The sequence below is a fragment of the Hippichthys cyanospilos genome, chromosome 14, assembly GCF_059441005.1.
Source record: "Hippichthys cyanospilos isolate Australia breed blue-spotted pipefish chromosome 14, RoL_Hcya_1.0, whole genome shotgun sequence".
NCBI lineage: Eukaryota > Metazoa > Chordata > Actinopteri > Syngnathiformes > Syngnathidae > Hippichthys > Hippichthys cyanospilos.
The window spans coordinates 11,446,898-11,473,431 of record NC_142382.1 but is presented as its reverse complement, the minus strand read 5'-3'; the positions used below and the strand labels follow the sequence as shown (position 1 = coordinate 11,473,431).

The 26,534-nt window shown below is 38.2% G+C and overlaps 1 protein-coding gene across 1 annotated transcript in view; it reads right to left on the bottom strand.

Annotated features, from left to right (window-relative positions):
• Window positions 1-26,534, bottom strand: part of mnat1 (MNAT1 component of CDK activating kinase) — a 44,569-nt gene that overhangs the window by 16,120 nt on the left and 1,915 nt on the right. Inside the window, exons 2-7 of the mRNA XM_088434087.1 lie at window positions 17,874-18,026; window positions 17,428-17,501; window positions 16,892-16,995; window positions 15,816-15,956; window positions 12,589-12,720; window positions 2,824-2,945 (exon numbers count right to left, since the gene is read on the bottom strand). Of these exons, the coding sequence (XP_088290213.1) occupies window positions 2,824-2,945; window positions 12,589-12,720; window positions 15,816-15,956; window positions 16,892-16,995; window positions 17,428-17,501; window positions 17,874-18,026 (726 nt within the window). The remainder of the gene's footprint in view (window positions 1-2,823; window positions 2,946-12,588; window positions 12,721-15,815; window positions 15,957-16,891; window positions 16,996-17,427; window positions 17,502-17,873; window positions 18,027-26,534) is intronic.

Sequence of the window (26,534 nt, the reverse complement as noted above, 5' to 3'; positions counted from 1 at the left end):
ACTTTTCAGCGCTTCAACTCTGCAATCTCTCCCGCACACACACGTGTATGTGAATTTTTACCACACAGCACACCAGTTCCATTACAGCCAAAATGCTGGGAGTGCAATAACAGGGGTGACTCAATGAGTATACCAGGTTGCGGGGGACACTTTGACCATCAATGTATATTTGAGCAAGCACGTGCAAAACTTCTGACATTGCTGAATATACATACTACTCTAAAGATTCAGCACTATTTCTTTGCTTTTCACTTGATGGCATACTGCATTTTGGGAGCTGTGGTTCATCTGAGCAGGCCAGCCTGTGTCATTGCCGAGGTTGTTCACTGAAGCTCTTTGTGTATCTGTGGCTGGACTGACACACACACTTTCACTCCATCTGAACTATGCAATGTGTTTCATCTTCAAATTGATTAGCTTCGCTGAAGGAAGCATGGCCTCAGCATTTTACAGAATACATATTGTAACAGTGAACATGTGGTAGCTATTCTTTTTAGAGTCTTCAGTAATTCTTGATCTGACATGTTTCAGCTAGATGTGTTTCCAGGCAATTACATAAGTTGAAGTCAATAATAGACTGAAGCTCTGGCTCTCAAATGGGGGTACGTAAAGGCACCAGAGGGTATGCCAGATTTTAATAGGTATATTGCAAGCATTAGGAAATCTAACTTAATGCCGTGAAAGGGACAGTACATTTTACTTTTCAAAGTAAGAGTAAATTGAGTAGAACATGAAACAATTTATTGCTACATTGTGTTACACTGACTCTCCTACGCTTTTCTTTTGTTAAATTTTACATGGATATGCAGTGTCATACGTAGGGCTATAACGAGTGCTAATTCGAGTACCTCATTAAAAAAAATATTTCAATACACTGAAAGAGTGCTTATCTCAGGCAAATGGTTGATGTCAAGATGAAACAGTAATGAAAATGGCACACATCCCACCTCCCTCAAAATATGACCATGTTTTGATGTTATCCCCCATTAAAAGGCCCGTCTCACTATGTGGGAGGGGTTTTAGTAGCAGCACGTGATAGTGCAGACGGCCGGGCGCTGAGGCTGACTGATGAATGACTTGCATTTGGTGAAGACTGGACCAGTGGCGTCGTGGATTGATTGGCCCAAAGGGGGCTGTCGGCGGGGGGGGGGGGGCACTTCCTGTGTGTGTTAATGGACGCTGCTGCAGAGGCATTGTGGCGGCTTGTGGTATGCTCTTCTTTCCTAATTTGCTTTTAGTGTCGCCGTTAATCAGTGGATAATCAAAAATGCTTCCTTCACCAAAGCAATAATGTGTATGCCTCACTAGCAAATTAATACCTTGAATCTATGTCATTGTGGACTCTATGAACATGACATACTTCAATATTTAACAGTCATAATCATGATGGTGTCCAAGTAGTGGCTTGAAGTCACCAAGCCGTGTGACTACAACAGTCAATATTTAACAAAAGCAGTGCATATTCATTATCACAGCGATTTTTAATTTTCACTTTTTTGTTCATTTTTGTTTTCAATTAGAACAAGACTTTCAGTGTCGTGCATATTACCTCATTCAATCACAGACATACCCCCCCCCCCCCTTTTTTTTAAACGGTATTCAATACCAGGTACTGTTTTGTATTATTCCGATTTATTCCGTGTTTGGCTGAAGGGGGGTCTAAAGTGGCTGGTACTAAATGAATTAAGTATGAAAGTAACTGATTACTTATAGTAACTTAGCACTACATAACCAATTACTTTGCACAAAAGTAATTACAGTAATTAATTTAGGTAATATGCACTGAAGTAATCAATTACCTTAGATATTTAAGTACTGTAATTCCCAAACCATAAGACGCACCCGTGTATAAGACACAGTCTTAATTTTGGGGCAAATTCTGGTATTTTCTATGTTACCGTGAATAAGGCGCACCAACACTTTGGCAACAATGTAAAAACTAGCAAAACAGAATAAACCTCTTTTGTAAGCCATTTTTATTTTCTTCCGTTCCTATCCGTAAATTATAAATTTGTTGGGCTTTAAGTTAAGTGTGTTTCAGATTTCCCACATTGTAAGCAGTCAGTAAATGCCTCACCAGTGTAACTGAATTCACTCGAAGCAGTTGATTTTCCTTTTCCTCGCAATGCGTCGTTTTACCATAAATACTCGAAGTTGCGTAACAGCCATGTTTTACCAAGTTTATGATTGTGGGTGCAATTAATAAACGAGCAATTGGAATACCTTTACGTGTTCTCTAACAGGAGCACTTGGCTGAATACCTTGCCACTCAGCCTATGTGGCTGACAGATCAATCTTCCTCGAATGGTGTCGAATAAAAACATTGTAATTTTTAAATTACTGTTTATTCGACACACACAGACTTTGGGCCTTCATTTTTGAGAAAAAGGTATGTCTTATATTTGGGGAATTAGGGTATTAAAGGGATTGCTTGCTGTAAGCACTAACTACTGAGGTAATTGAATGTTTAAGTACCTAAAGTAATCAATTATATTAGCGTGTAACTGACTACTTTAGTCATTTCAATTTTAATTCATTTGCTACTAGGTGTTTTAAGACCCCACTTTAGCCAAACACTTTAGAATAAAATGAAAAAAATAAATAAATAATTACCTGTGATTTAATGTCATGACTCTGAATGTAAACATGTCTTTGGGAGTGAATGTGTTAAACTCAAATGCTAATTCACATGAATATTTTTTTTTTTATTTCAGCTGAACATTACCGAATGATTCTCTAGTGTTTCACTATTAATATTCCCTTTTAAAACATTGGCTGCTATTTACAGGTGAAAAACGATTTGCATCTGTAAAAAATATTTACCCGAGTCTTCCCAGCTGCTCCAGTTCTGGCACGGCTGGTCCAAAGGTTTCAATTTGGAGGGGCTTGTACTGGTAAAGGGCTTCTTCTAACTTGGGTACAGGTTGCAATGATACCGTCTGACGCTGGAACAGAATTAGAAAAAGCCAGGTGAGTGAAAGACAAAAAAAACTTTAAAACTGGACAATTGTAAGCAATGGAAACACAGTATGTAACAGAAAAGAAAACAATTAGCATATGGCCTGCAGTAAATCAAAGCACAACACTTTGTCAGCCAACTTTAGCACTGTTTTGAATTAAGATATTTTTAAAAACTCATTACATTTTCGGCAACTGATCATGAAATAGCCCACATCATAAATAACAAAATTGGCTGAAATTGATATTTTCTGTTTTCATTGACACTGTCAAAGTGTTACAAAATTAATGCTGTGTTTGTTTTGTTGTGGTTGTAGTTGTAGTTTGCAGTTTGGCAGAACTGCACTGCATCACGCTGAGAGTTGCCATTTTTCCACTGAACAGTACTAGTGTGGCTTACTTGCTTCAGTTTGGTGCAGTCTACATAAAAATATTCTGGACAAATATGAAAACCACGCCACACTGAATGCATTAGGCTGAACGGGACATGCTCAGCAGACACCGATGCAAATACAGCAGCCTAAAGGATGGTGTCATCCTATATGACACCGTTTTGTTTTGTTTTTTTCACTCTAAAACTAGTTAAAAATATGGTGATGTTGTTTGATTGAAATTGCCATCTAAAAAAAACACCACATTCACTATACAACAAGTGTAGGTTTCTGGGAGAAATGGAACACTGGTTCCTATTCCTATAGTTGATTCTTGAAGCCAAATTTAATGTTGACATTACTACATGAATATCCTTAAATGCCAAAATTGTGTGCCAATAGGATGAATCAATTATACCAATAGGTGACTAGCAGTGGTTTAAGGACAGCTAATAAAGTTTTGCCTGTTTAGACAATAAGCCCAAAGTGGCCACTGAGCTCCGTAAAGGGTTAAAGTTGAATAACCAAGGAAAAATGTTTCAACCAGCCATGTCATGAAATTTGGTGTGATGATGAAGGATGGAGGGGAAAAAAGCATCACTAAGAATACCGCTATAGGCCATTGCAGATTTGTTCGATTTGAGGTTCTTCCATCGTAAGGGGAATTTCCACAGTCAGACTCATTTTGTGTCAGCGTGAAAGCAATCCAACTCAGAAGACAATCCGGGAATTATAACGAGGATGCCTAAACAAACGGGGAAAATTATAGGGAAACTCAAAAGGAAGAAAAACGACAAAGCAAGATAAAAAGATGAGAGTTTAGCGAGTGACGGATAAACAAGAGAGCTCAGAGGGGAGTTAATGAAAAGCAAACTTAATGAGTAACATGTGTCACCCCGCAACCTCACACACGCTTCAGCCTATACAACAAGTAAAGCCATCTAAGCTCTACTGGAAGTTACTAAAGCACACTAAGGTTGCACATTGAGACAGTGAATGCAGACTCAGTGAGCCAAACACAACATGATTATTCTAAATAAACACAATCAATGTCTCTGGTTTTTGGAAATCCATTATAGTTGCATAAACAAAGAAACAAAAGACAACACTTATTTTAAATGGTCACAATATACAGTGAAAGCTCAATTCTAATGCTTTAAAGCTCATACAAGTCAGCACTTGAACAACTAGTTATTCAAGTCATACATTACATACGTCTGCATATCATACACATACAGTACATATATTGTGTGATTTTATTTATTTTCTTTTTCTTAGGCATACCCAATACCAACTACGACATATAGTATTACTATAAATTGTACTATAAGATGACATACAACTTTTCATCCAGTTTTCACATTACCCAAGAACTTAAGAGTTAACATGAGATAGTGGTAAAGTCATAGTACAGTATACTGATACTGGCAAAGTACAGCAAAACCTCAGAGTTGAAAACATTATTGGTGTCCTCCATGCACACATACAAAATTCCCCAACACTAAATTTAAAACACAAAATAGCAGAGGTGCAACGATATCAATTGACAAATAATCAATTACTGAATTAATCAATGACATTTTTATTAATTGATTATTCATTTAGATTGTCTAAATGCTGAATATTAGCTTCTTGGCAGAACATTACAGCTTTCAAAATTAATAAAAAATAGATGTTTGATAATCAAATCAAGCAACAAATACTTTAATAACTGCCTATAAGTTGTTGCCAAACTGCCCTTATATAATGCCATGACTCCATCGAATGACGAGCAGTGGTTTAGTTTGAAACAGAATTGCCTTTATTGGCAGCTGAACAAGGCTGAGTACTAATAAGCTGTTAGAATGCTTCAGAAAAGCTGATGGAAATTAAAACGTGTTTTTTAATGTAATTTATTGATTAAGTCGATAAAATAGTCATCTGTTTAACCAATTAATACAATAATTATTAGTTGCAGCCCTAAAAAATAGATTTTCTAACTTTAACAGAACTACATAATGAAGTCATGGAAAGTTCAGTTCAGCTTTCTCTCTATAAACTGCATACACACAATTACAATTTTCAACATTCTAGTCACCCTTTTAACCTTTGGGGTGGCACTAATCTTTAATCTTGTCCCATCATTCATCCAAGATAATGTCACCCACACCAAAGGCTAATAAAACACAGACCTGCCAAATAATGCCAAGCAAGTTTCCCATTAATTTGCACTCTTTGACTTTCTCATTCATCCTTAGTCAATCCTTCAGCGCAATTTACAACGCAACAGTCGACGCAATGGGATTAAACGGTGGGGGGTGGGAAGCAGCAAAAGAAATGTCTATGCCCTGGAGAAGCAAGCGGCAAAAGCCTATCAAGCAGTAAAGTAAATTCTCAAGTGACAGACAGAACAGCAAGCCTCCACTCTCCAAACTTTTATGTTGCATTCCTCTGCAAGTAATCCCAACAAGCGAACTAACAAACTTCAAACAGCCATACTAACATTGCATGAGAAACAGGTTTAGCTTTAGCTTTTTACCATTCTTGCTCAATATATTTGTGAAAGAAGAGTTGTTCAGTTTTTTGGGGGGACAAATACCTGCTTGAAATGTTTTAGGAAACTTATGACAAAGGCGGATATAATCATAGTTTAATCTGTCGATTAGGTCTATGAATATTATTGGATAATTTATTGTTATGAGTATTTGGACAATTTTACATGAAAAAAATGTATCCAAATAATTCTTTGATTATGAAAAATTAATAATTGATTTGATAATCAATTAATGGTTGTTGTATAACTGATTAAATATTGCACTTCTAATGGTAATGTTGATTATTTTGTCAATTAATTGGTGTATCAGTTTTTTTTATGTGTTTCCATTTTCACCACAATTTAAACCCTCTTTTTTCCAAAAATTAACAGTGCAGAAAAAGTACTGCTTTTTGGGGCTTATTCGTTAACCAGTTTTGCGTGTGACATGTCACACAATTAGCTAAAATAATGATCATTCCTAGCCAAGAGCAGCTGTTTGTAAATATTTATTTTGATTGAACAAAACGATCATCAGTCTGCTTACATAGAGGACGAAAGATATTTTAGGATATTTACTGATTAAAGGAAGAAATTCAAAGATATGGACAATTTAGGTCTAAATGATGACTCAACTAGCAGAAATAATTATCACTCAATTTGATGATAGATTAGTAGTCAATTATTTGATTAATCTTTACACCTCAAGCTTCAAGTTATCATGACACACTATCTTAAGTAATTCAATGTCAAATAAATGTGGATATTTTACAAATGTTGGTCCATAACAGACAAGACAGGAAGCCCACAGGCATGTTTCGCTCAACCCTTCTGTCCGTATTACCTGTACAAACCAGGATATGAGTCAATTGATCCGAAGGAATGATAATGTAGACACACAAGATGTTTATGAGGCACACAACTGTAAAAATATCTTTAGTTCAAAGGGACTTAAGATCCACCATTCAAAGTACATTACACGCTGTTTACCTTGAGCATATAAGAATTAAAAAAAAAAAAAACATACCTCAACAACATAGGCCATTACACAAACAACACTTACAGTAGAGGCCAACCTTTTAACAATGACCAGAGAAATCACCACAATGGTTTAGGCAGATGGCTGTTCTATATTGTGCTTTGGGTATCTCTTTTATTTCATGTTACATGCTACTTAGCTTGCCAAGTAGTTTTAGCTCGTTTTTGGTGTTAACTGACAAAATTGTTAAAAAGACGAGGTAGCGTAGCTATCCAAGTCATCTGCAATGGGGCTGTCACAAATGGTTATTTTGCGAGTCGACTAATCATCAGCAGTAGTCATGATTACTCGACTAACTGGATCTTATACACGTCGCGACATACCGCGCCAGCAACTCGCTACTTCTAATTAAACATCATTGGCTTACATCTTGAATTCTTTGAGATATATTCGCTTTAATAATAAAGAAAATTATGAGAGTCCATTTTACTTCGGAGCTTATGCCAGCATTCATGATATGTTTATAAAAAATGGGGACATTTCAACCGAAGGCAATACTATGGTTTTATTCTTTTTCTTTTGCTGTAAATCTTTAGTGAATTTTAAAATGGAACCAAATACTATTCACTATGGAGAAATGTCCTACTAATACTATGAAATTATCTATGAATCTAAAAACAAACACATATTTTACTCTTTATTGGCACCAAACCTATTGTATGTAGAAGTTAGTGAAATCAGATGAGTAAAACTTGGAAAATATACTATATATGTTGAAGAGAAAACAAACAGTTTTTTAAATTTTGTTTTAACATTTACTCAAAACATTGTTTTTGTTCAGTAGTGTGCAGAAATGAGGAGTAAATTGTTCCCCACAACCAAAATGAGGCAAGAAATGGGGGGGGGGGCTAAGAATTTGCTCCATTTCAGCTCAATTACTTCAAGACGCAATCAACAGTTAAATTATTAGATACTTTTTTCCATCCCAAATCTGAATTTTCTGGCTTCTAACTGTGCAGCAACAGTTAGAGGAAGGTCCCTCTATACTCCAGCAAGTCCCCTATGTTCACTGTGTCTCAGTGCACAAAACTGAATTCAAGAATAATTTTCTATTTTGGTTCCTATTTTTAAATTAGGCTCCAGAGCAGTCATGAACCTCACCTAACGCCACTGCTTTGTGTGTAGTACTTAAGTCCGCATAGTTTGTAGACACCACACAGAGGCTCTCCATTCATGCAAAAATGACATCCGATCATCAGGTAGCAAGTGTAAAAGCTGGTCTCCCCTTGCCTTACACGTTTAAATATAACTTACTATATAACCAGAGGCAGCTGCCCCAGTGCAAAGCTCTTAAAGCTGACAAGTCCTTTTTCTGTCGGGCTGGGCTTGCCTGAGACGCAGGCCAGGGTTGTTGAGGCCATCCTAAAGAGGGCCGATCCAGGGAGAGGCGCGGAGGTGTGAAGGCCCACATGTGCTTGTGCCAATCACAGCTGACCGTTCTCTTTAACCCCTGACCTGACCGCCGCTAGAAAAAATGCTTGTAGTGATTGTAGCACCCTTTAATGTAATAGTTTCATGAAAAAAATGTCATGCCTGAAAATGTAATAAGATTTACAATAAACTCAATCAAAATAAATATATAAAACATAATGATGTCATAATTCCACCACGAAAATAAAGGTGCTGCCAGACTGCAAGATCCTTTATCGATAATGTAATGCATTATTACATAATTGGGGATTCATTTTATTTTCAGGTGTATCTTTTTTTGTCAAAGGTGATGTGAAATTTGGCTAATAATGTAATGTAAATAAATATTCATTCAAAGAGCTCCATTTTTTTTGCTATCAGTATCAAACATACGCGCACAGTATATAACACCCAAAAGGTCCGAGAGTTAAGTGTTGTATCTCTCTTTTTTTTGCCTCATAATGTTATGTTTATGTTCACATTACAATGTAGAGTATTATTGGTAAATATGTTATTACAATGTTATATACAATGTCACATTAGTACTCCTCTATAACGAAATCATGTTTGCAGCCGGACTTTTCACTATAGCAAATCTATGTCTAAATGCAATTAAAAAAAGAAAAACATAACACTATAACTATGATTGAAATTAATTGCTCGCAATTATTCTGTTGTTTTGACATCACTAATTACAATATCAGTGCGGAGTTTTTATTACATAAATTAGTTTTATTACATTTTTAACTGTTAAGTGCAAATATTTATTAATCTTTCAGGTGTTATTACTTTGTAGGGTGCTACATACTGTAGATCAATCGGAATTCTGCTATCCCATAAAACAAGTCACATTATAAATCATTGACTGGTGACTAAATTACTCAAGAAAATTTAATTCAAGAATTTAGGGAATACAATGAAAAAACTACAATTGAAAGTTTTGAGATACTGAATGGGGTTTTGAAGGGGGATGGGGAGTATGTAACACCAACCTCTCAGGCAGAACAGGTTGGGCCAGTCTGCAAAGGGAAAAGTCAAGCTCAGCCTGAGCCAACTCTGACGCGCGTCTCCCAATCAGAGGTCACTGTAGAGGACGACCGAACAAAGCAAAACAAACCTGACTGAACAGTTTGTGAGCGTTTGCACTCGTGTTTGTATTTTCCATACAAGTCAATAATGCCAGGGAGGACCCGAGGATATTGAAGTCAGCTACACATCTATGTTTAGGGATAAACTTGCTACCCACATTTGGCAGACTATACATTTGAGTTGTGTGCTTCCAGCGGGTGCCCACTGCAGCCTTGTCAAGTATGTCAGCTGCTCCGCTGCCGGTGACAAGTGGAGCAGGGCATAGTGGTGTGAGAACCTTTCTTTTAAGATGCCGCTGAAAGCTGCTTGAGACTACAGCAATTCCCTGCCGGTCAAACGCTTTGAGGAATGGGACAGAGTGGCCGAGGATGATTTCCAAACCGCAAATACACACGTAAAGATAGAACACAAACACAACATAATTTCCAGGCACAAACAAAGGCAAAAAGTTTGAACAATCTGAAAGCAGGCGTCATATATTGCACACTGCACAAACTTGTAATTTATATATTAATGATCGTAAATGTATACCCAGGAGCAGGTGCCAAGAGAGAAGACTTGTCATTGCTTGGCTCGGAGACTGGTTTAATGTGTCAGACAAAAACAAGCAACGTGTTTAAACAGGGACAAGCTGGCTGCCTCCCATGCAGTAATTCTCTTTTGATATCAGTGAGCAACTGATTCTTCAAAGGATGTTTACTTAGGTCTGTGTGCTTGTGTGCATTCACTTGCACGCTGCAAAATGTGTGCGTCTTTCTTCAATTGTGCCAGTACAAAGTGAAGGATTAGCGCGCCATTCCTGAGGCAAGATCAGGCACATCCCGAGCCTCGCAGCGCACCTGGCTCCAGACGCCTTTCCATTTGGATGATCTCTAACCATGGAGCATCCATTTGACAGCTTTCTGAGTCAACCAGAAGAATCATACCAAGTTGGGATCCAGAGTTGGGCTTAAATGTTTGCTTGCATGTTCCCAGTCAACAACATGACACAGCTGCTGCATTACATGAGACATTAGAGCACTCTGTATTTAAAGACCGGAGCCTCCACATCTTTACGTTCCTCGGATTGGTGGGCTCAAACACAGGCAGATATGTCATTCCACCAGTGACAGCTCACCTTGGCCCGAGAGAGGAGGCAGGCTAAAGTGTTGCAAGTGGTGGGGTTAGTGATGACTCTCAACTTGCCTGACAGATGAACTTGCACATCAACACGGTTGATAAAATTAGAGGCCATAAAATCGACCAACACGTCATTCATCTCAATCGCTGTTTACTTTCTCCTAACATCAACATTTCTTTTGTTCTAAAGTAAATCGTTAAGTTTTCAAAAAACAACTGTGATGTATAATATTTAATAGCTTAATTGACATCTAATCAATCACAAATTAATTGATATTGATTTATGATAATCTATTGATTAACAGACATAGGATTGTTCAAATGCTCCGAATTTCAACCGCTCGACTGGATATATTTCTGATCTTCTGTAGTCCTGTATGAAAGCGGACTATTATTGTTTTGCAATCAAAATAAACATTTGCAAATATTTGGTTTTAATTTGGAAAGCAAAGATCAATATGTACAAGGGATCAAACCAGAAGAACATTCAGAAAAACAGTGTACAGATATTTAATAATATTTAAATAATAATTGTCATTAATAAATATGTGAGAAATAAAATGCAAAAGCACACACACACACACACACACACAGTACTCTTGTGTATTTTGTTAATATAAGTAAAATATCATGATTTTAGGTATTTTGTTTGGTGTTTGAGATCCATATTGTCAACGCTGCAGAAATGCCTGAAGTGCTGTAACTTGAATGCCAGTATCATGTTCATGCGTTTGTCAAACTGACTCGTACAAAAATACATTTTTAACACTCAACTCAACAAAAACAACTTGAGATAGAAATAATGGTTGCAACATCTTTCTGTAATTAAATCAATTTACAGCACAAAGACAAAATACCACAAATAAAATGAACAGCCAAACTAGTGTGAATAAAAAGCTTACAGTTGCCTCTCAAAACAATGATGCAACAAATAATTGGCTGAACCGTCTTTGATGGCTTGGCAAATTATGACATTACAGACGATCAATGATTTTGCATAAAATGTCAAGCACTGATCAAGTCGATGAGATCGGCATCAAGTCTAGGTTCGATTAAATTCCCAGAATCATTTTGTAAAACTAAAACACTGTATGAACAATAGTACTGGTAGCTGCAAGTTCTTCCATATTTAATTCGTCTGAGTGTAATGTCCAGGTGTCCCACAGTTACTTATGCCAAATAGTTTATATTTCCAAGCACTAATTGGCATCACAGTAAGTACTTTAATGACAGACCAACTTTGCTGATCTGTTTCCTCCAACTCACACTCATCTTGGAACAAGGGACCACAGCCTAGCAGATAAATGAATTCCAGCAATCTGCAAGAATTTGCCAGTCTGTGCTGAAATCGCCCCAAGTCAAACACAAGTCATGCTTTTGGCCTCAGGGCTGAAGGAAAATTCAAACCCACATGTTCTCCCGACTTGCATCTGAGGAGAGCATATGTATAAGGAGAGCTTAGGGATGGTAGAGTGAAAACAAATTAAGGGGTAGGGGGTGGGGGTACACCGCAGAAGAAACCAAAAGCAGCATAATAACGTTGTTTCTCACTCCATCAGCAAGTTTCTTTTTTTGCGGTAGAGCAAGAAGGTGCAAACACTTTGGCACTTTTGAGCTAGATAATGAACAAGAACCATGGTAGAAGAGTCATCACATGATGAGCTTCATTGATACAAGAAAGGTAAGAATGAGATAGAGAGCATCAAGCAGGAGCCTGTAGGTGACAACCTGGCATTTAACTCTCCAATTCTCATTGGAGTGTGAGAATCAAAAGATCCTCATGAGGGTGGTTGGGGAGGAGTTCAGGTGATGACACAGCCTGTCTCATTGAAGTAAAATGAAAACAAATGACTGGAAACTAGAAGAGCAGCATAATGGAAGATCTCTGCAGGCATGGAAAGCTTAGAGGTCGCTCTCCCCCACAGTTCTGGCTCAGAACAATGTGATGACATGACAGAGTGAGGGCTTTCTTTTACAGGGATGGGCATCAGAAAACGAAAGAACGACCTCCTCAAGTATTTTGATCCAATACAACAGTCCAACCGATGTTTTGTTAACTACAAATAAATAACATCAAGAGTCACACTCACCATCTCAATTCCCGTTGAGAAGTGACTGGTGGTTTTGACTATGTGTTTCTGCTGCTCGATCTCAGTCTCCAGCTGGGAAACACGGGCCTTGTGTTTGGCAAGCAAGACGCAGGCAGGAAGCTGAGACTTTTCCTGAAAAAAATAAAATAAAATAATTAAAAGGGGTAGCATCAAATGCTTTGCACCACATTGAAAGCATTTGCTTCAAACCTTTCTCTGTCTCTAGTGAAATGTTGTCTGGTGCAGTTTTTTTACAAACACAAACAGGACTTTTTTTTTAAATATTTGAGAACATTTTTGATGGTTTGACAGCATGCATGAGGACACCTTTGTGTGGACACACAATAAAAAAAAAATAGTGTAACTTCCACTGATGACATGTCCTGGGGTCTCCATTAAGGTGGTTATCTTTTTATTGCTGTGGTTAGTGTCCAATTTTCAGCCCACAATTTAGGAAGTATGGACTCTCAATTATCCTGAGGGTTTGGTATTCCAGGGATGTTCACATTATTTGCCAGAATCCACACATTATTAATGGCATAAAATTAAACGCTGTTTCACAGTTAAAAACATTTTACTATTCATGAAACCACAATGATATTTTATTTTATTTTTAAATGACAATTTTCTCAACGCCTGTGTTTTACTATCTGTATGTTGGGCCAAAAGCGCCACTGCATATCAAACGCGTTTACATCTGGAGTTAATCTAGATTTGTATTTGACAGCAATTTAAATGTAACATGGACTATACGACTGAGCATGTTTAGAGAGTTATATCACTGTCAAATCTCATCAGATCTTGTGATTATTGTGTTTATGCAAGATCTTATCACATTTTGTTGCCTTGGACAAAGACAGCTGGATCTAAATGTATTGTTGCCTATCTAAGATCTTAGAACTTGTTAAAAAGATCTACTCGGGCAGGGGTAGGCAACCCCGTTCCTAGAGAGCCGCATACCTGCATGTTTTTTAGGTCTCTCTCCGACATCACACCTGGTTCAAATAATCAGCTCATCAGCAAGATCTGCAGAAGCCTGATAATGATCTTGATCATTTGAATTAGATATCTTATAGAAGGGAGACATCAAATATATGCAGGATAGCGGCTCTCTTGAACTGGAGTTGCCTACCCCAGTACTAGGGAAAAATTATTTTTTTTCCAACAAACCATAACTGATGAAGAATGAAGACCACAACTTGAATCACTTTGAGGACAATGTTGATTTTTTGTTTTGCAATAAAACAACTCATCACCGATTAATTAGAAAAAAAAACATCTAATGAAGAAAATAATATGTTTCCCTTGGAATACATTTCAATGGGTTACGTCATTGACATGTCAATTATATCCAAAATTTCACTATTCGCAGCTTGGCCTGGTACCTATTCCCTGTGAATAGCAGAGCTTAGCTGTAAAAATACATACTGTTTACGTATGCATGATAATTACCGTACCGATATTTAACAACCTGAAAATGGTAAAAAATGATGACACTTGTGGTGGATAAATATCAGTTAAATTAATTAGGCCGTTACTGAAAGCCGCCTTGACGTAGAAGGTAAAATGGTTCCCCTCCGTGACTTGGTAAACAACAAAATGTAGTATTCTCCGTGGGGTTTATGTTAAACAGGGCTCCAGGCAACACCCAAATTTCAGAACTTGTCTGAAGGAAAATATAGACCATGCATGTGCAACCAGTGGCAGACTCCTCTCGCTAAAAACATTATTTGTTTTAAATAGTGATACTTAGCTCATTGAAACAGCACTCACAAGACATCATGTGTCAGTGACCAGCACCAACCTCTTCCTGGACTCTTGTAACAACTTGCATCCAAGGGTAACATCGGGATCACTAACATTTAAGTGCCACACCTATCGTTGGCTATGAACATGATTGTGAAGTCGGCTGAGGTGGTGCATAGAGGCCCCTTGTCAAGATCTGGCACTTGGCAGCCTCCCATAAGAGCCTTTATGGACGACCCTACAGGACGGCAACCTTTGTTAGAGCGGCTCATCTCTTGGGCGAGGATGAGTCTCAAGCCCACCAAGTCCAGGTCTGTGGTCCCCAAGAAAGGCAGGGTGACCGACCGGTTCCACTTTAGAAGCATTTACCTGTTCAAGGATACTATCTCGCAATGTTGTCACTTGCTCATGTCTAGCGATATGCAATTAAAAAATTCTCATTTTTTTGGGTCACCCTTTATGAGTGTGTGTGTGTATGTGTGTGTGTATATATATATATATATATATATATATATATATAGATATATATATATATATATATATATAGATATATATATATATATATAGAGAGAGAGAGAGAGAGAGAGAGAGAGAGAGAGAGAGAGAGAAACATTTCATGTTTTTGTGTGTAACATTTGGCAGTTCTATCTTTTCAGGTTAAGAAATGCCGTTCACTTCAAAAGAAAAGGCATTTTGCATTTTAGAGTATGCTCGGACTCAGTCACCAAAGACAGTGCAGTGTGCCTTCTTCACAAATTTTGTCAAGAGGGCACCAACTACAAAACAAATTAGGACTTGGCACAAAAAATTTCAAGGAAAGAGCACTTTATGCATACCTAAATCGCCAGGATGGCCATATAACATGTGCAGAGTCTCAGGCGGCGCGCAAATTGAACATTTATGAAAGTCTGTTAAAGAACCAACAAATATTTTTACTTTTCTTTGTAAATGTAACCAATAAAACTTTTGTCCTTCAATATAAAGTGTATTTAATTTCATTAAGATCCATCAAGTGGTTTCCGAGATATGTGCATTTAGAATGGGGTCAACCATTGTGTGTGTGTCAGGACCCAGAAGGGTTTCCTCCAGGGGATTGAACACTGATCTCATCTGCCTACAGTGGACAGGCCCTGTGCCTTAAACAAACAAACAAACAAACACACAGCTTAACCTGCTATCTTGTGCTGGTGCTGAAGCCGGTTGTGCTGCAAGAACAATCACTTCCAAAGCCTGCAGCTCAACACAATGGAGCCAAGAGGCTTTGGAATCACAGAATGAGAACAATGCACCCAGCAGCACAATGCCTGGTAATAAGCTCTTAATGATCAGCCATGAACCCTAAGGTGGTTTTGTGCGTGTGTGTGTCAGTGATTGAACATATAGAATGTCATAATACGATGGCTCTTATGGCCTCATATGAGCAACAACACAGCCATGGCGTCCAGTTGATGTAGTGTTTTTGTGATGCGGCTGCTTCTCACCAGTTCATCCAGAAGAGCCTGCTTGTTCTTCTTTTTGGCTTGTAGTTGCCTCTGTTCCTCCTGCAGCACATCTAGTCTCCGCTGCTCATTACCCTGTTGTTCCAAAAGGAGCAGCTCCTCCAGTTCCTCCTGCTCTCGAGTCTGATAAAAGTCAAATGTGTTTGACTCAATAAATCTCAAATTAGCCACTCACTGAAAATACTGGAAAAAGCAAATAGAAAATTCTTCTTTGTTCTAAAACAAACTTGTATAAGTCACACACATTTCGCCCAACTTTTAGAGTGCCACAATCTAATGAGATCCAATACAAGAGCCGTATTGAGAATTCACTTTTGAAAACATACTCAATTTGTCAGAGATGCACGACAAAAAAATGTAATTAATTAGTTAATTATATGGTAAGAGGTTGATGTAAAAACTAGTCAAGTCATATTTATCTGCATCAGATCAAACCGAGAAGTGTTTGTTGTATTTTGGTTACAAGCCATAATGGATTTCTATTAAAGACTGATATGTTGTGTTTTTGAGGGATGATTATAAAAGAGATTTTTACTTACCAAGGAAACTGATATTTGGAGACGATAGTCAGGATTTCAAAATAATAGATGTCAAAAGAATAGATTCCACCTATAATTTAACTTTAAATACAAGGTGCTGAGTGTTTTCAGGGTCAGCAGAACATCTTATAAAGTTAACTGAAAATTCAAGTCAATAGTTCTCTGAAGTTAGCAGTTTTAAACTGATTTTTTTCCCATCCATCTGTTCGTCTGTTCATCCGTCCTCTATAGCCACCTATCCCTACTAGGGTCGCTGGTGTGCTGGCACCTATCCCAGCTGTCTTTAGGCTGCCATCATATTTTTTATATTTAAAAAAAAAAGGCTAATGTTGATATTTGTCAAAATGCCAAATTTTGGCGCCGAAAATTTGCCCGGATGATTAACGGTCTATTCTTAATTCGCGTACTACCACAATGTACAATAAAGACAACAGCATCAACTCATGGCTGAAGCTTTATTCTCTTACTGTTTATGTTAAACTATCAAACTCATCAATAATGAATGTACTGTTTACATACAAGCTTGGCTTTATTCTTCTGGATGATGTCTCTGTTCTCCCGCTGGTACTGCTCCATTCTCAGCTTGGTGTCCTCCACATCAACATTGTTTGTAAGGTTAAACACTGCACATACAGGAGACACAAACCACAATTACAGCACTTGAGTCTGTCCATCGCGGCCAACTCAGATTATGCCGAAGCTGTAGTCACTGTTATTTTAAGTTCTACCGAAATCCAAAGAAAACAAATACGCCTTTAAGTTGTAAATCACTAAGTAATGTTAAAATGTACACAAAAACATTCCGAATCCTCGCCTGCACCAAAAGACCCTTTGAGGCTGCCTAGTGCACTATTCAAGGCTAAAAGCTTATGTGATGTTGGCATTCGTGATGTGTTAGCATTGGCAGCTCTATCCTATGATCTATGACCCAAGCTGGCATGCACTAATGCCTGTTAAACATCTCTCTATCCAGCTGGGGAGAAATCATTACGGCGGCTGGAAACATCCTTTTAGCAGACTTGTACAGTGAGCATTTAGTAAGTCAGTGCTCGTACCGATGTCTTCCACGAGCTCCAAGTAGTCGTTATATTCTCTCAGGCTGGGGAAGTCGCAGTCCCTCTTGTTGTAACTGCATAAAGACAAGAAAAAAAAGAAAGCAAACATGTGCCGACATTAATACCCTCCCATTAAATCAACAATTTTATAAAGCATGTCTGCTTTTGGACTAATAGACACACATTAGATGTCAATTAAGGGGCTATAAAAGGACAGATGAGATGGGGAAAATGAGGCAGGGAGGGGAGGCCAAGTAAAATAAAAAAATAAAAAAACTGGCAGGGAAAGAGCCTTCCCGCTTGGGCCACCCCAGGGAGACTCATTGTCTACAAAACAAACAACGTAATGAGGAAGACAAAGGTGGCTTAAGAAGTGGGAGGAGCACGGAATGACAAATAAACACGGTGCAACCACACCCCTCAGCCACCCTTCTTCCCTCACTCACATCTTCAGCACCTTCTTGCGGATCTCCACCTCCTTGTCTACGGTGGGGTCCTCGAAAAGCTGCACGCGGAAATTGCTCTTCCTCAGGGGAGTGTCGCATTGCACGCAGTTGCTTGAGCCACGAACGAACAGCATTTCCACGCAGTTCTCGCATCTGAATACATGCAGGAGAGCGGAGCACTCATACATTATTGTCAGTGGTCAAACTCAATCATTTTTAAGTATTCAACAAAACAATGTTCAACATTATTGTACTTTTTCACCTTCGAGTTTTGTATTACTCACACAGAGTATAAATCAGGACAATTCCCAAACTATTGTCCAATTTAGGGCTCCAACTCATTATTTTAATAATCAATAAAAAAAAAACAGATTAATCAAATAATCTGTAATTGATGAGTAAAATGTCAATGAACACATTTTATTTTAAATAGTGCCTGAAAATACACTCGTAACTTGTTTGGGCTCGGTCTTTAAATTTAAATATATAAAAAAAGGAGAAAATGATTTGAAAAACATAAAACCAATGTGATTTAATAAAACGATAATCGGTTTGTTCATTAAGGACTAACATTTTTATTGTGATAGGTATTTGATAGGAATGCAATAAGACATCTTCCCACTCGCAGACAGTAGAACATTGTACTGACACCCCATTATCAATCAAGCATATGTATCTGCACTGAAACCACATTTGTCTTGTTATTTCAAAAAGACCACGGCTTCTCTGATGAAAAGCTGAAAGGAAAAAAATGAAAATATTTGACCTGTTTTTACAAGCATGGGTTGCTGTTACATAATTTTATGAAGCAGCAAAAATACACCGAAAATGTCTAGTAAATGTGTGTGTGTGTGTGTGTTTTTTTTTTTTTTTACTCAATTCACCTGGAGGCTCAAGTATTTTATTTTAAAACAAAAAAGTAAAGAAGTCTGTATTTTTCCCGACAATCTCTGCAATCAAGGCCACCTTTGGCAACGTGAGCAAAACTTTGACTTTCTGGTTTATGTCTCAAAGCATCTTCTGAGGGAAAAAAATGTATAGTGGGGCAATGTGGTCATAATGAGTTTTTCAGGTGGCGTTTTGGCTCCTTATATGCATAAAGTAGGGTCTTCTATTGATGGGGAAAAAATGTGAACAAAAGCACTTTTAATAATCACACACTGGGGTTTTAGGTAAAGCAGAGGTTCAAAGTGGGCACTATGTCATTCACCGTCATGACTCAGTACCATGGCAACCAGCAGACCCACCTGAGGGCACAACCCTGAGCTTAGCCATCAATCACACTTTTATGCAGGTAGGCGTTTACCTATCAGTCACACTCAAGTGAGGAGTGGACACTAAGAACAATGGGAACACTCCCAAATCTCCCCTGATGGGGCGGAGGTCTAGGATAAACGTTTGCACAGTACACTGTTTTAATTAACTCTCTGTGGAGCTTTATTTCCACAGGAATTCACCTTCTGCTTCTGGCTTCCTTTTAAAAAAAAAGGCGACATCTGGTTTCCAACAGCCACTGTCTGTTTTTGAACACTTTTTTTCAATCAAAGCCAAATATAAAGCTAGATTCACAAGTATTTGGGCAATCGACTAGATGCGGATCAGGCCACTGTCTTGAGTGTAAAAAAACAACAATAATCAATTGCTTTAAACATTTTTAAAACTTTCCTCTCTTACTAAACATGTACCTTTCTTTTGAAGAGCAAAATCTTCTACTGCCATTGTATGAACTGTATTGTATTGATGTTTTTACATCAATAAAAACATAACAAATTACAACGTACTTTAGCTCCAGTTTGTTACTTTTGTTAGCTGTCACATAAAGATTAAAGTCCCCATGGTGGTACGTGAAGGCACTTCAGGAGTAGGAGTGTCCCTATTTTAATTTTTTTTTTTTTTTAATGCTGTGAAAGGAACAGTATATTTTCTTTCATTTCATTCTTTCTCTCAAATCGAGAGCAAATAAACTGGAACATGAAGCAATGTACTCCTAAATGGTGCTACAGTGACTGCTTTGTGAAATGTTGAAAATATTTTAAGTTTAATACAGATGTGCAGTGTCTTTACTGGCATACTATTCCGATAGACGAGCCAGAAACCAGATTATGTCAAACGATCTATCTTCTGGAATTGCCGAACAAAAATTATGCCGAGAGATACCACTACAAATGTAGTTTCAAAGTTTAATAACTTGAACACGGATGGCACAACATTCTGTCAAGTCATTTTTTTTTTCATATTAGTTGCGCTGGTTAGGGGGTACTTGGCTAAGAAAAAAAAAAAATCAGAGTGGGTATCTCATTGAAAAAACGGTTGAGCGTCAATGACTGTTCTCAAACATATGACCTCGGATGTGGATGATGATCTCTAACTTTACGCAACAGAGTATTATCCTTGTTTATTAAAATGTGACAACAAATTTTGTTTTCTTGGGCTCTAGAGTGAATTAATGGCATCTCAGTGGGGATTATTTTGATACGCATACAAGGAGTTACAATGTTGGTCATGGAATGGATTAAACTGTAATTTAAGGTATCACCGTAGCAATAATAATCACCATGAGTCACGTTGAACAAATGCTTTTGCCCATTCCACTTTTGTGGAAAAGGGAGTACAGTACTATGCATAACACGTAAAATGTAATACATGAAGGGTTCATGGCAAAATAATGTCAAAGCTAAACAAAGTTGAGAGGGTATTTTTCAGTATATTAACAATACAGCTGAGTCATTTCTTTTCAAACTATGGTGCCCCTTCAGAAGCCCATTTGAAGCATCATGAAAGAGTCATCATGCCGGATGTTTGACTTCATCAACTTGGTCATATATAAATAAATAATGTGAGAAGAGAAAGTGCAGTCACAGAGTTTGGATGTATTGGCGTTGTTTCTCAGATGTGGGTCAAACAGGCATAACCTGCTAAGTGTAACTCCAAGCTTGCCTGCAACCTCCGGAGAAAAAATACATGAAGCATTACATGGGGAAATGTGTCAGTTTATCTTGGCATGAAGCTGCAAACTAAACCTGATACCATGGACAAGAACATCTGCGCTGGTCCACGAACCCCCGGCCCAAGTGTACTCTTGGACAGGCAGATGTTCACTCTGGCCCCAGGCTAGAGGAGATGTATAGGCCTTGGCCATATGGAGGTAGATGGAAGGCTGTGGCTTGTTTCCACAGGCCTACAAAGAGCCCATTCATCAACACAGGCGTAAGGATTGGGGCGTAACTTGCCCCCTGCCCCATAAATGGACCACACAAATGAACCCTCCGAAGGGGAAATCCTGCCAGCAAAGAGGTGAACATCTTAAAAAAAAGGAAAAAAAACGGTGGTGGGGGGTGCTTGGTGCGCCTAGCTTTACCATTGTGGGCCTTGACTGTTGCCATGAATTATCAAAGGCGGAAATCTGATGCAGCGCCATATTGTGGCTTTGGAGGGCACACTGCTATCTTTTAAGTTTTCCATCACTGTGTCCCAGGGCTGTTGGCGCTGAGTGAGGTCTTGACTGACTCCTCCCTCTCTCACCTGTCCCGCTCACAGCTCCAGGCTGCCCTATCTCTCTATCTGCAGCTGTCAGCAGGTCACAGGAGGTGGTGGGAAAGCAGGCTAAACAAGGACCCGGTCAGGCAAGAAGCCTCTAAACCAGTTACCGGCATTTTTGGCTTTCTGTGACATTGCTGTTGAATCAATATTAGTACAATGAAATGTTTCAGAGTAGACCCTCTCCCAATTGTTAAAAAAAAAAAAAGCCATAATATGAAGAGATCATATGTGATGCGTTTTCACAAAATCAGGATTGTGTCTCAGAAAATAATAATATTGATATATTCTAATTCTACAATTCCCTAATATAGATGATACATGGAGTTTGCTAAAAATAGACGAAGTGAATGTTGCCAATGTGAAATCCCTAGTTTAAATTTTGGGACATTAATCTTTCCAATGTCCATAGGAACCAGTACTTTAAGGGAAAAGATATTGACCCAAAACCATCAGGAACTGTTCAACGACCACTGAAAAGTAAATTCCAATCGCAGATAAGTACATCATTTGAGATTTGAACACTTTTATAATCTGGGTAGGATTGACATCTCAACAGATAAAATTGAAATAAAATTATTCTTTGGCATCAACCCCAAAACAATTTTCCCATTAATTAGATTTGTCATGCGCATGATTGTCTCCATGGTGGGAGGGGCTGCTTTCATGTAAACGAATGAAAAACTGTCATGGCACAACTTGAAAGCATTACATTCAAAGTAGAAATAGTCTCTGTAAAGAAAGAGACCCCGGAAATGACGACAGATTATATTGGGATTATTCCCCGATGTTCAGATGACATGATAATCTACCATGAGGTGAGGAAGAGGAGTCTGTACAGTATGCACAATTTCAAGCAGTGTTGAAACGGTGTTGGTTGCTGTTGGCGTATCTGGCTTCAGTTCGGTCACGGTTACACGATGGTCTTTTCAACTTTTATTAGTCACTTTGTCCATTTATATACAAGATATGTAAAAGGACATTTGAGACTAGGAACTAAGGGGCATTACGTGACAACTTCAAAGGGACACACTAGCTATCGCGTTGGATTAAAAACACCGTACCAAAGGTGTGCATTTCCTACTAATGTCTTATTTTCATACACTTTGATTATGTTTAGAACCTTTTGGCTGCTCGGAAATTAAAGTAGAGACCCTATGGAAATTGTTTTGGTAGAAACTGCTAGTTTCAAACATTTTATTTGCCATTTCTGGTTTAGACATCATTTTGACATTAGACATTTTATTTGTTACTACCAAGTTTACCATATTAAAATCATATGATAATGAAAGCGTATTTATTACCTTAATGCTAACATATTCTGTAAAATACCAATGGATTATAACTCCTGGGCAGGATCGAACTACAACTTCTGCCTTCACTGGTCAATGTCGCGACGGGAGCCCATCATGTGTCTGTAAGGAGTGCCCGTGAGCTGATTGACTGCCTTGCCAGTCTTGTCCGAGCTGTTGACTATAGTACTTTCATTAGCTATCTCCGAGTGAATCTCATATGCGAGTGAGAACGTGCGACTGAAGGAGTACAGCGAGAAGATGTTACAAATGCTTTGTAATAAATTGGAATTTCAAGTGTAAACTATGCTTCCCTGTTTTCATGTTTGGTCAGCTATGGGCTCCACTCTAGAACAATGTCGGAGGAGTGACCGTGGCATGTGCAATTACAGTCAACTCATCCATTTAGCATGCAGGAAACCGTCACATCACGTCTCGATGCAATACAGCGAATAAAGCTTTTTTACTAAAAAAGCAAAACAAAAAAAAAAACAAAAAAAAACACACACGAAGCACTGAGCGCAAAGTAGGCAGGGAACACTATATACACTCTTCTTGGGGACCTACACCTAGCAGATTACACCAAGGAAAGCTAAGTGCTGCTCACCATGCCGCGTCAGAATGTCATACTACACAAGATTTAATTTGATAACTCAGCAACCTCAGATACCTGCAACTTGGCAGACGCCAAAAGAGATACTCCATCCCCAAGAGTAGGATTACTTGCACAGGAAGCTTGTCACATGAGATGTTGAAAAATTAGACCCGAGGAGGTACAGGCAATGAACCACTTTATGATGAATCACACATATCGTGTCACTGAATAAATAAATAAAGAGCCGTGTCTGATTGTTTGATATTTTAAAAGTCTGCATCCATGATTCAAAGTTGTTTTAAGTTTCACATAGTCACAGCAAAAATGCAGCATATCTCCACTTTTCCCGTTTACTGTAGACAATGGGGTAAAGCCAACGCAAACAGGACCCAGCAGGCAAGCGGCCCCCACTGTGACCACCTCAAGTCCAACTTGAACAGGTCTATGTAAAGGAGCCCCTTACAGTGTCTCTAGTGTTCAAAAAGACACATTTAAACTTTGAACCCTTTGAACCTTGAAATTGAGATTTAATACTGCTGATTTGAAGGTAAAGAACTATCCTGAAGGAAATGATTTGAAGGACCTATAAGGTCGTGCTGAAAATCATCGATATAATCTAAGAATGAACAGAAACAAGTCCAAATGTAGAGGGTTAGGGTAAAGAAAAAGCAGGACAGTAATTTTGCCTTGAGTAATTCATGTTTGTGAGGGATGTTAACGTTCATTTATTTTTGTCAATGGAATGAAATGAAATCATTTTGTAGTGATAAAATTGTAAAATTACAACAAACATTTTTTCTGTAACATTACAGCTTATAATCCTGAAATATCAAAATTACAGCTAAAATCGACTTTACTTCTTTCACTCCTTTACTTTTTTGTCATAAAACTACATGTGACTTTTTTTCCAATTAGCATCACTTTAATGCTCTTGCAAAGTGAATGTACTGTGCAAAAGTAAGTGTCGGTGAAACAGGTCTTCCACATCGATTGTGCGTTCGGTCAGAGTTTGGTGACCCCCGTGAGGATAAGCGGCTATAGAAAAATGGCTGGATGGATGTTTGGAAAATGAAATATTTGTGAGAGACCTCTATTAATTACAGTTACATAAATTTGTTTATATAATATGTAGGGAAGCGATGAGATCTCGTATAATGAGATTAGAGCAACACAAGATTCATCTTCCCTGTACAGATTTATTTTTCTTTTGGCTGTTTTTGGCTTGATGGTCCAGAAGTGCAACTGTGTCCATAAACAAGAGCGTGAGCTCCTTGTTAATGGTATGCACAACAGTAAAACACATCACCAACGCTTCAAAATAAACCTTAACATACCCAATAGTATACAGAGATGAATGCCTTGGTAGTCTTTTATTTTGAATTTATTCGAGGGCAGCGCGCCCCAACAACAACTGCCTTGACTGACTCGTCTTTCTACTTCACGAACTGTTGCTAACGCAGTGAGTCGCGACTCCCGATACAAACAACACAATGATGTTCTGAAATCACCTTAAATCTCCACTTCCACCAAAAACGACAATTACAAATCACGACTTATACTGGGATTTTATGGTATGGCCCGTGTTGCCAGCATTCAGCACAGTGTCTAGCATAAATTAGCCGCAAGCCAATAGCGCTCAGGAGCCCATATACATAGGCTATAAGGAACTGATTACCTTTCAAATGCAGTTTAATAGACCTAAATTACACTGCACGCTGCTGACATCCTGACATAGATGCCATTCCTACTGATCACTTTTTAACTAACCAGGCTAACTTGCTAAAATGTGCTCTTTCACCAGTCCACATTGACCCGTGGTTCTGATGTCATTTTACCTCATAAAAGAAAATGAATGGGGAGAGATTTGTCTGAAATGTCTCTAGTGAGGAGAGTAGTGAGTTGATAGTCACAGTTTAAATTAAGTTTAAGCAAATATTGATTATTAAAAAATATATAAAAGTTCTATAATCATAATTGTGTTGAAAGGTGTTATTTGGTCTTCTGGTCTTACAACAATTTCTTTTTTTGTTTTTTTTTTAACAAACGTATTAAGTTAGAGGAAAGATCTCATCTGCAGCGGAAAATTACTCTTTACCAAAATACACCTGTTTTTGTTTACATTTGCTCGCTAGAGCCTCAATTTGCTTGCAGTCTACCCAATAATGACAAAACATTTTGAAAATTGGAACATTTATATTAGGCGTCATCTTATTTTACAATTTCAGCAAAAATCTTGTCTCATCTGGTTCTCGTGGACTCAATCTACTGACATTTTGTCTCGTCAAATTTCTGTCTCGTCCCATTCCTAGTCATTTTCATGGGCGTGTTCGGGCCAGGTCAGCAGATTTCAAGTGGCCTAACACAGTTACTTACTAGCCCTGTAATGTAGGTGCCAGATTACAACGTATGTGTCAAAAAATATATATAAGCCGTTTCAGGTATTTTGTTTTTGTGACTAACATGCAAAGCTAGCATTTCATTTCCAATATTTATAGTACTAATACTACTAGGAACAATCCAATATTTGACAATGTCTTGTACAAGAGTACACTACCTTCATGCAACCCACATTAAAAAAAAAAGCACAAAATCCTTGCACTTTGGCTGTGTGCATCAAAATGAAGCTGTTCTGCAATCAGATACAGCGACTTGCCTCCATTTAATTAGGCATCCCAACATGTGTGCTCAAGTGTGAAATCCAAAAGGACATGCGGCTGGCGTCATCATACAAAGGTAATAAATAACACATATCAGACGCCCACAGTGACAGGAGACAAAATGTGCTGTTGTGCAGTTTAAATATAGACTGGGAGCGTTGGAGAAGCTTGATACTGTGTCATGTTGGGTTGCATTGCAATGCTCTACATTGCATTGCCAGGGCAGGAAGTCAAATTATGTCCACTGTGGAATGGACACCAACTTAGTGTGAGGTTGACAGTTATTTCAATGTAGGACTAAAGATGAAAGAAACACTTTGTCTGATACAGTAAGGTTTGACAGTATGTTTTGCTTTTTTAAAAATGACACTGTTGAGCAACATGTTAAAAAGAGGCATGCAGCAAGCTTTTCCAAGCTAAGTAAGGTGAAGAAACTTTAACATGCACCATTCAAAAAGCCATACTCTTGGTCTATCCCTATGTCATTTGTTCTGTTTGTTGACTTCTTACCTAATTCTACCTCCCAAAAACAACGTGACAACAAAGCAATCAACTCTTGAATGCACCACCTTTTCCTCAC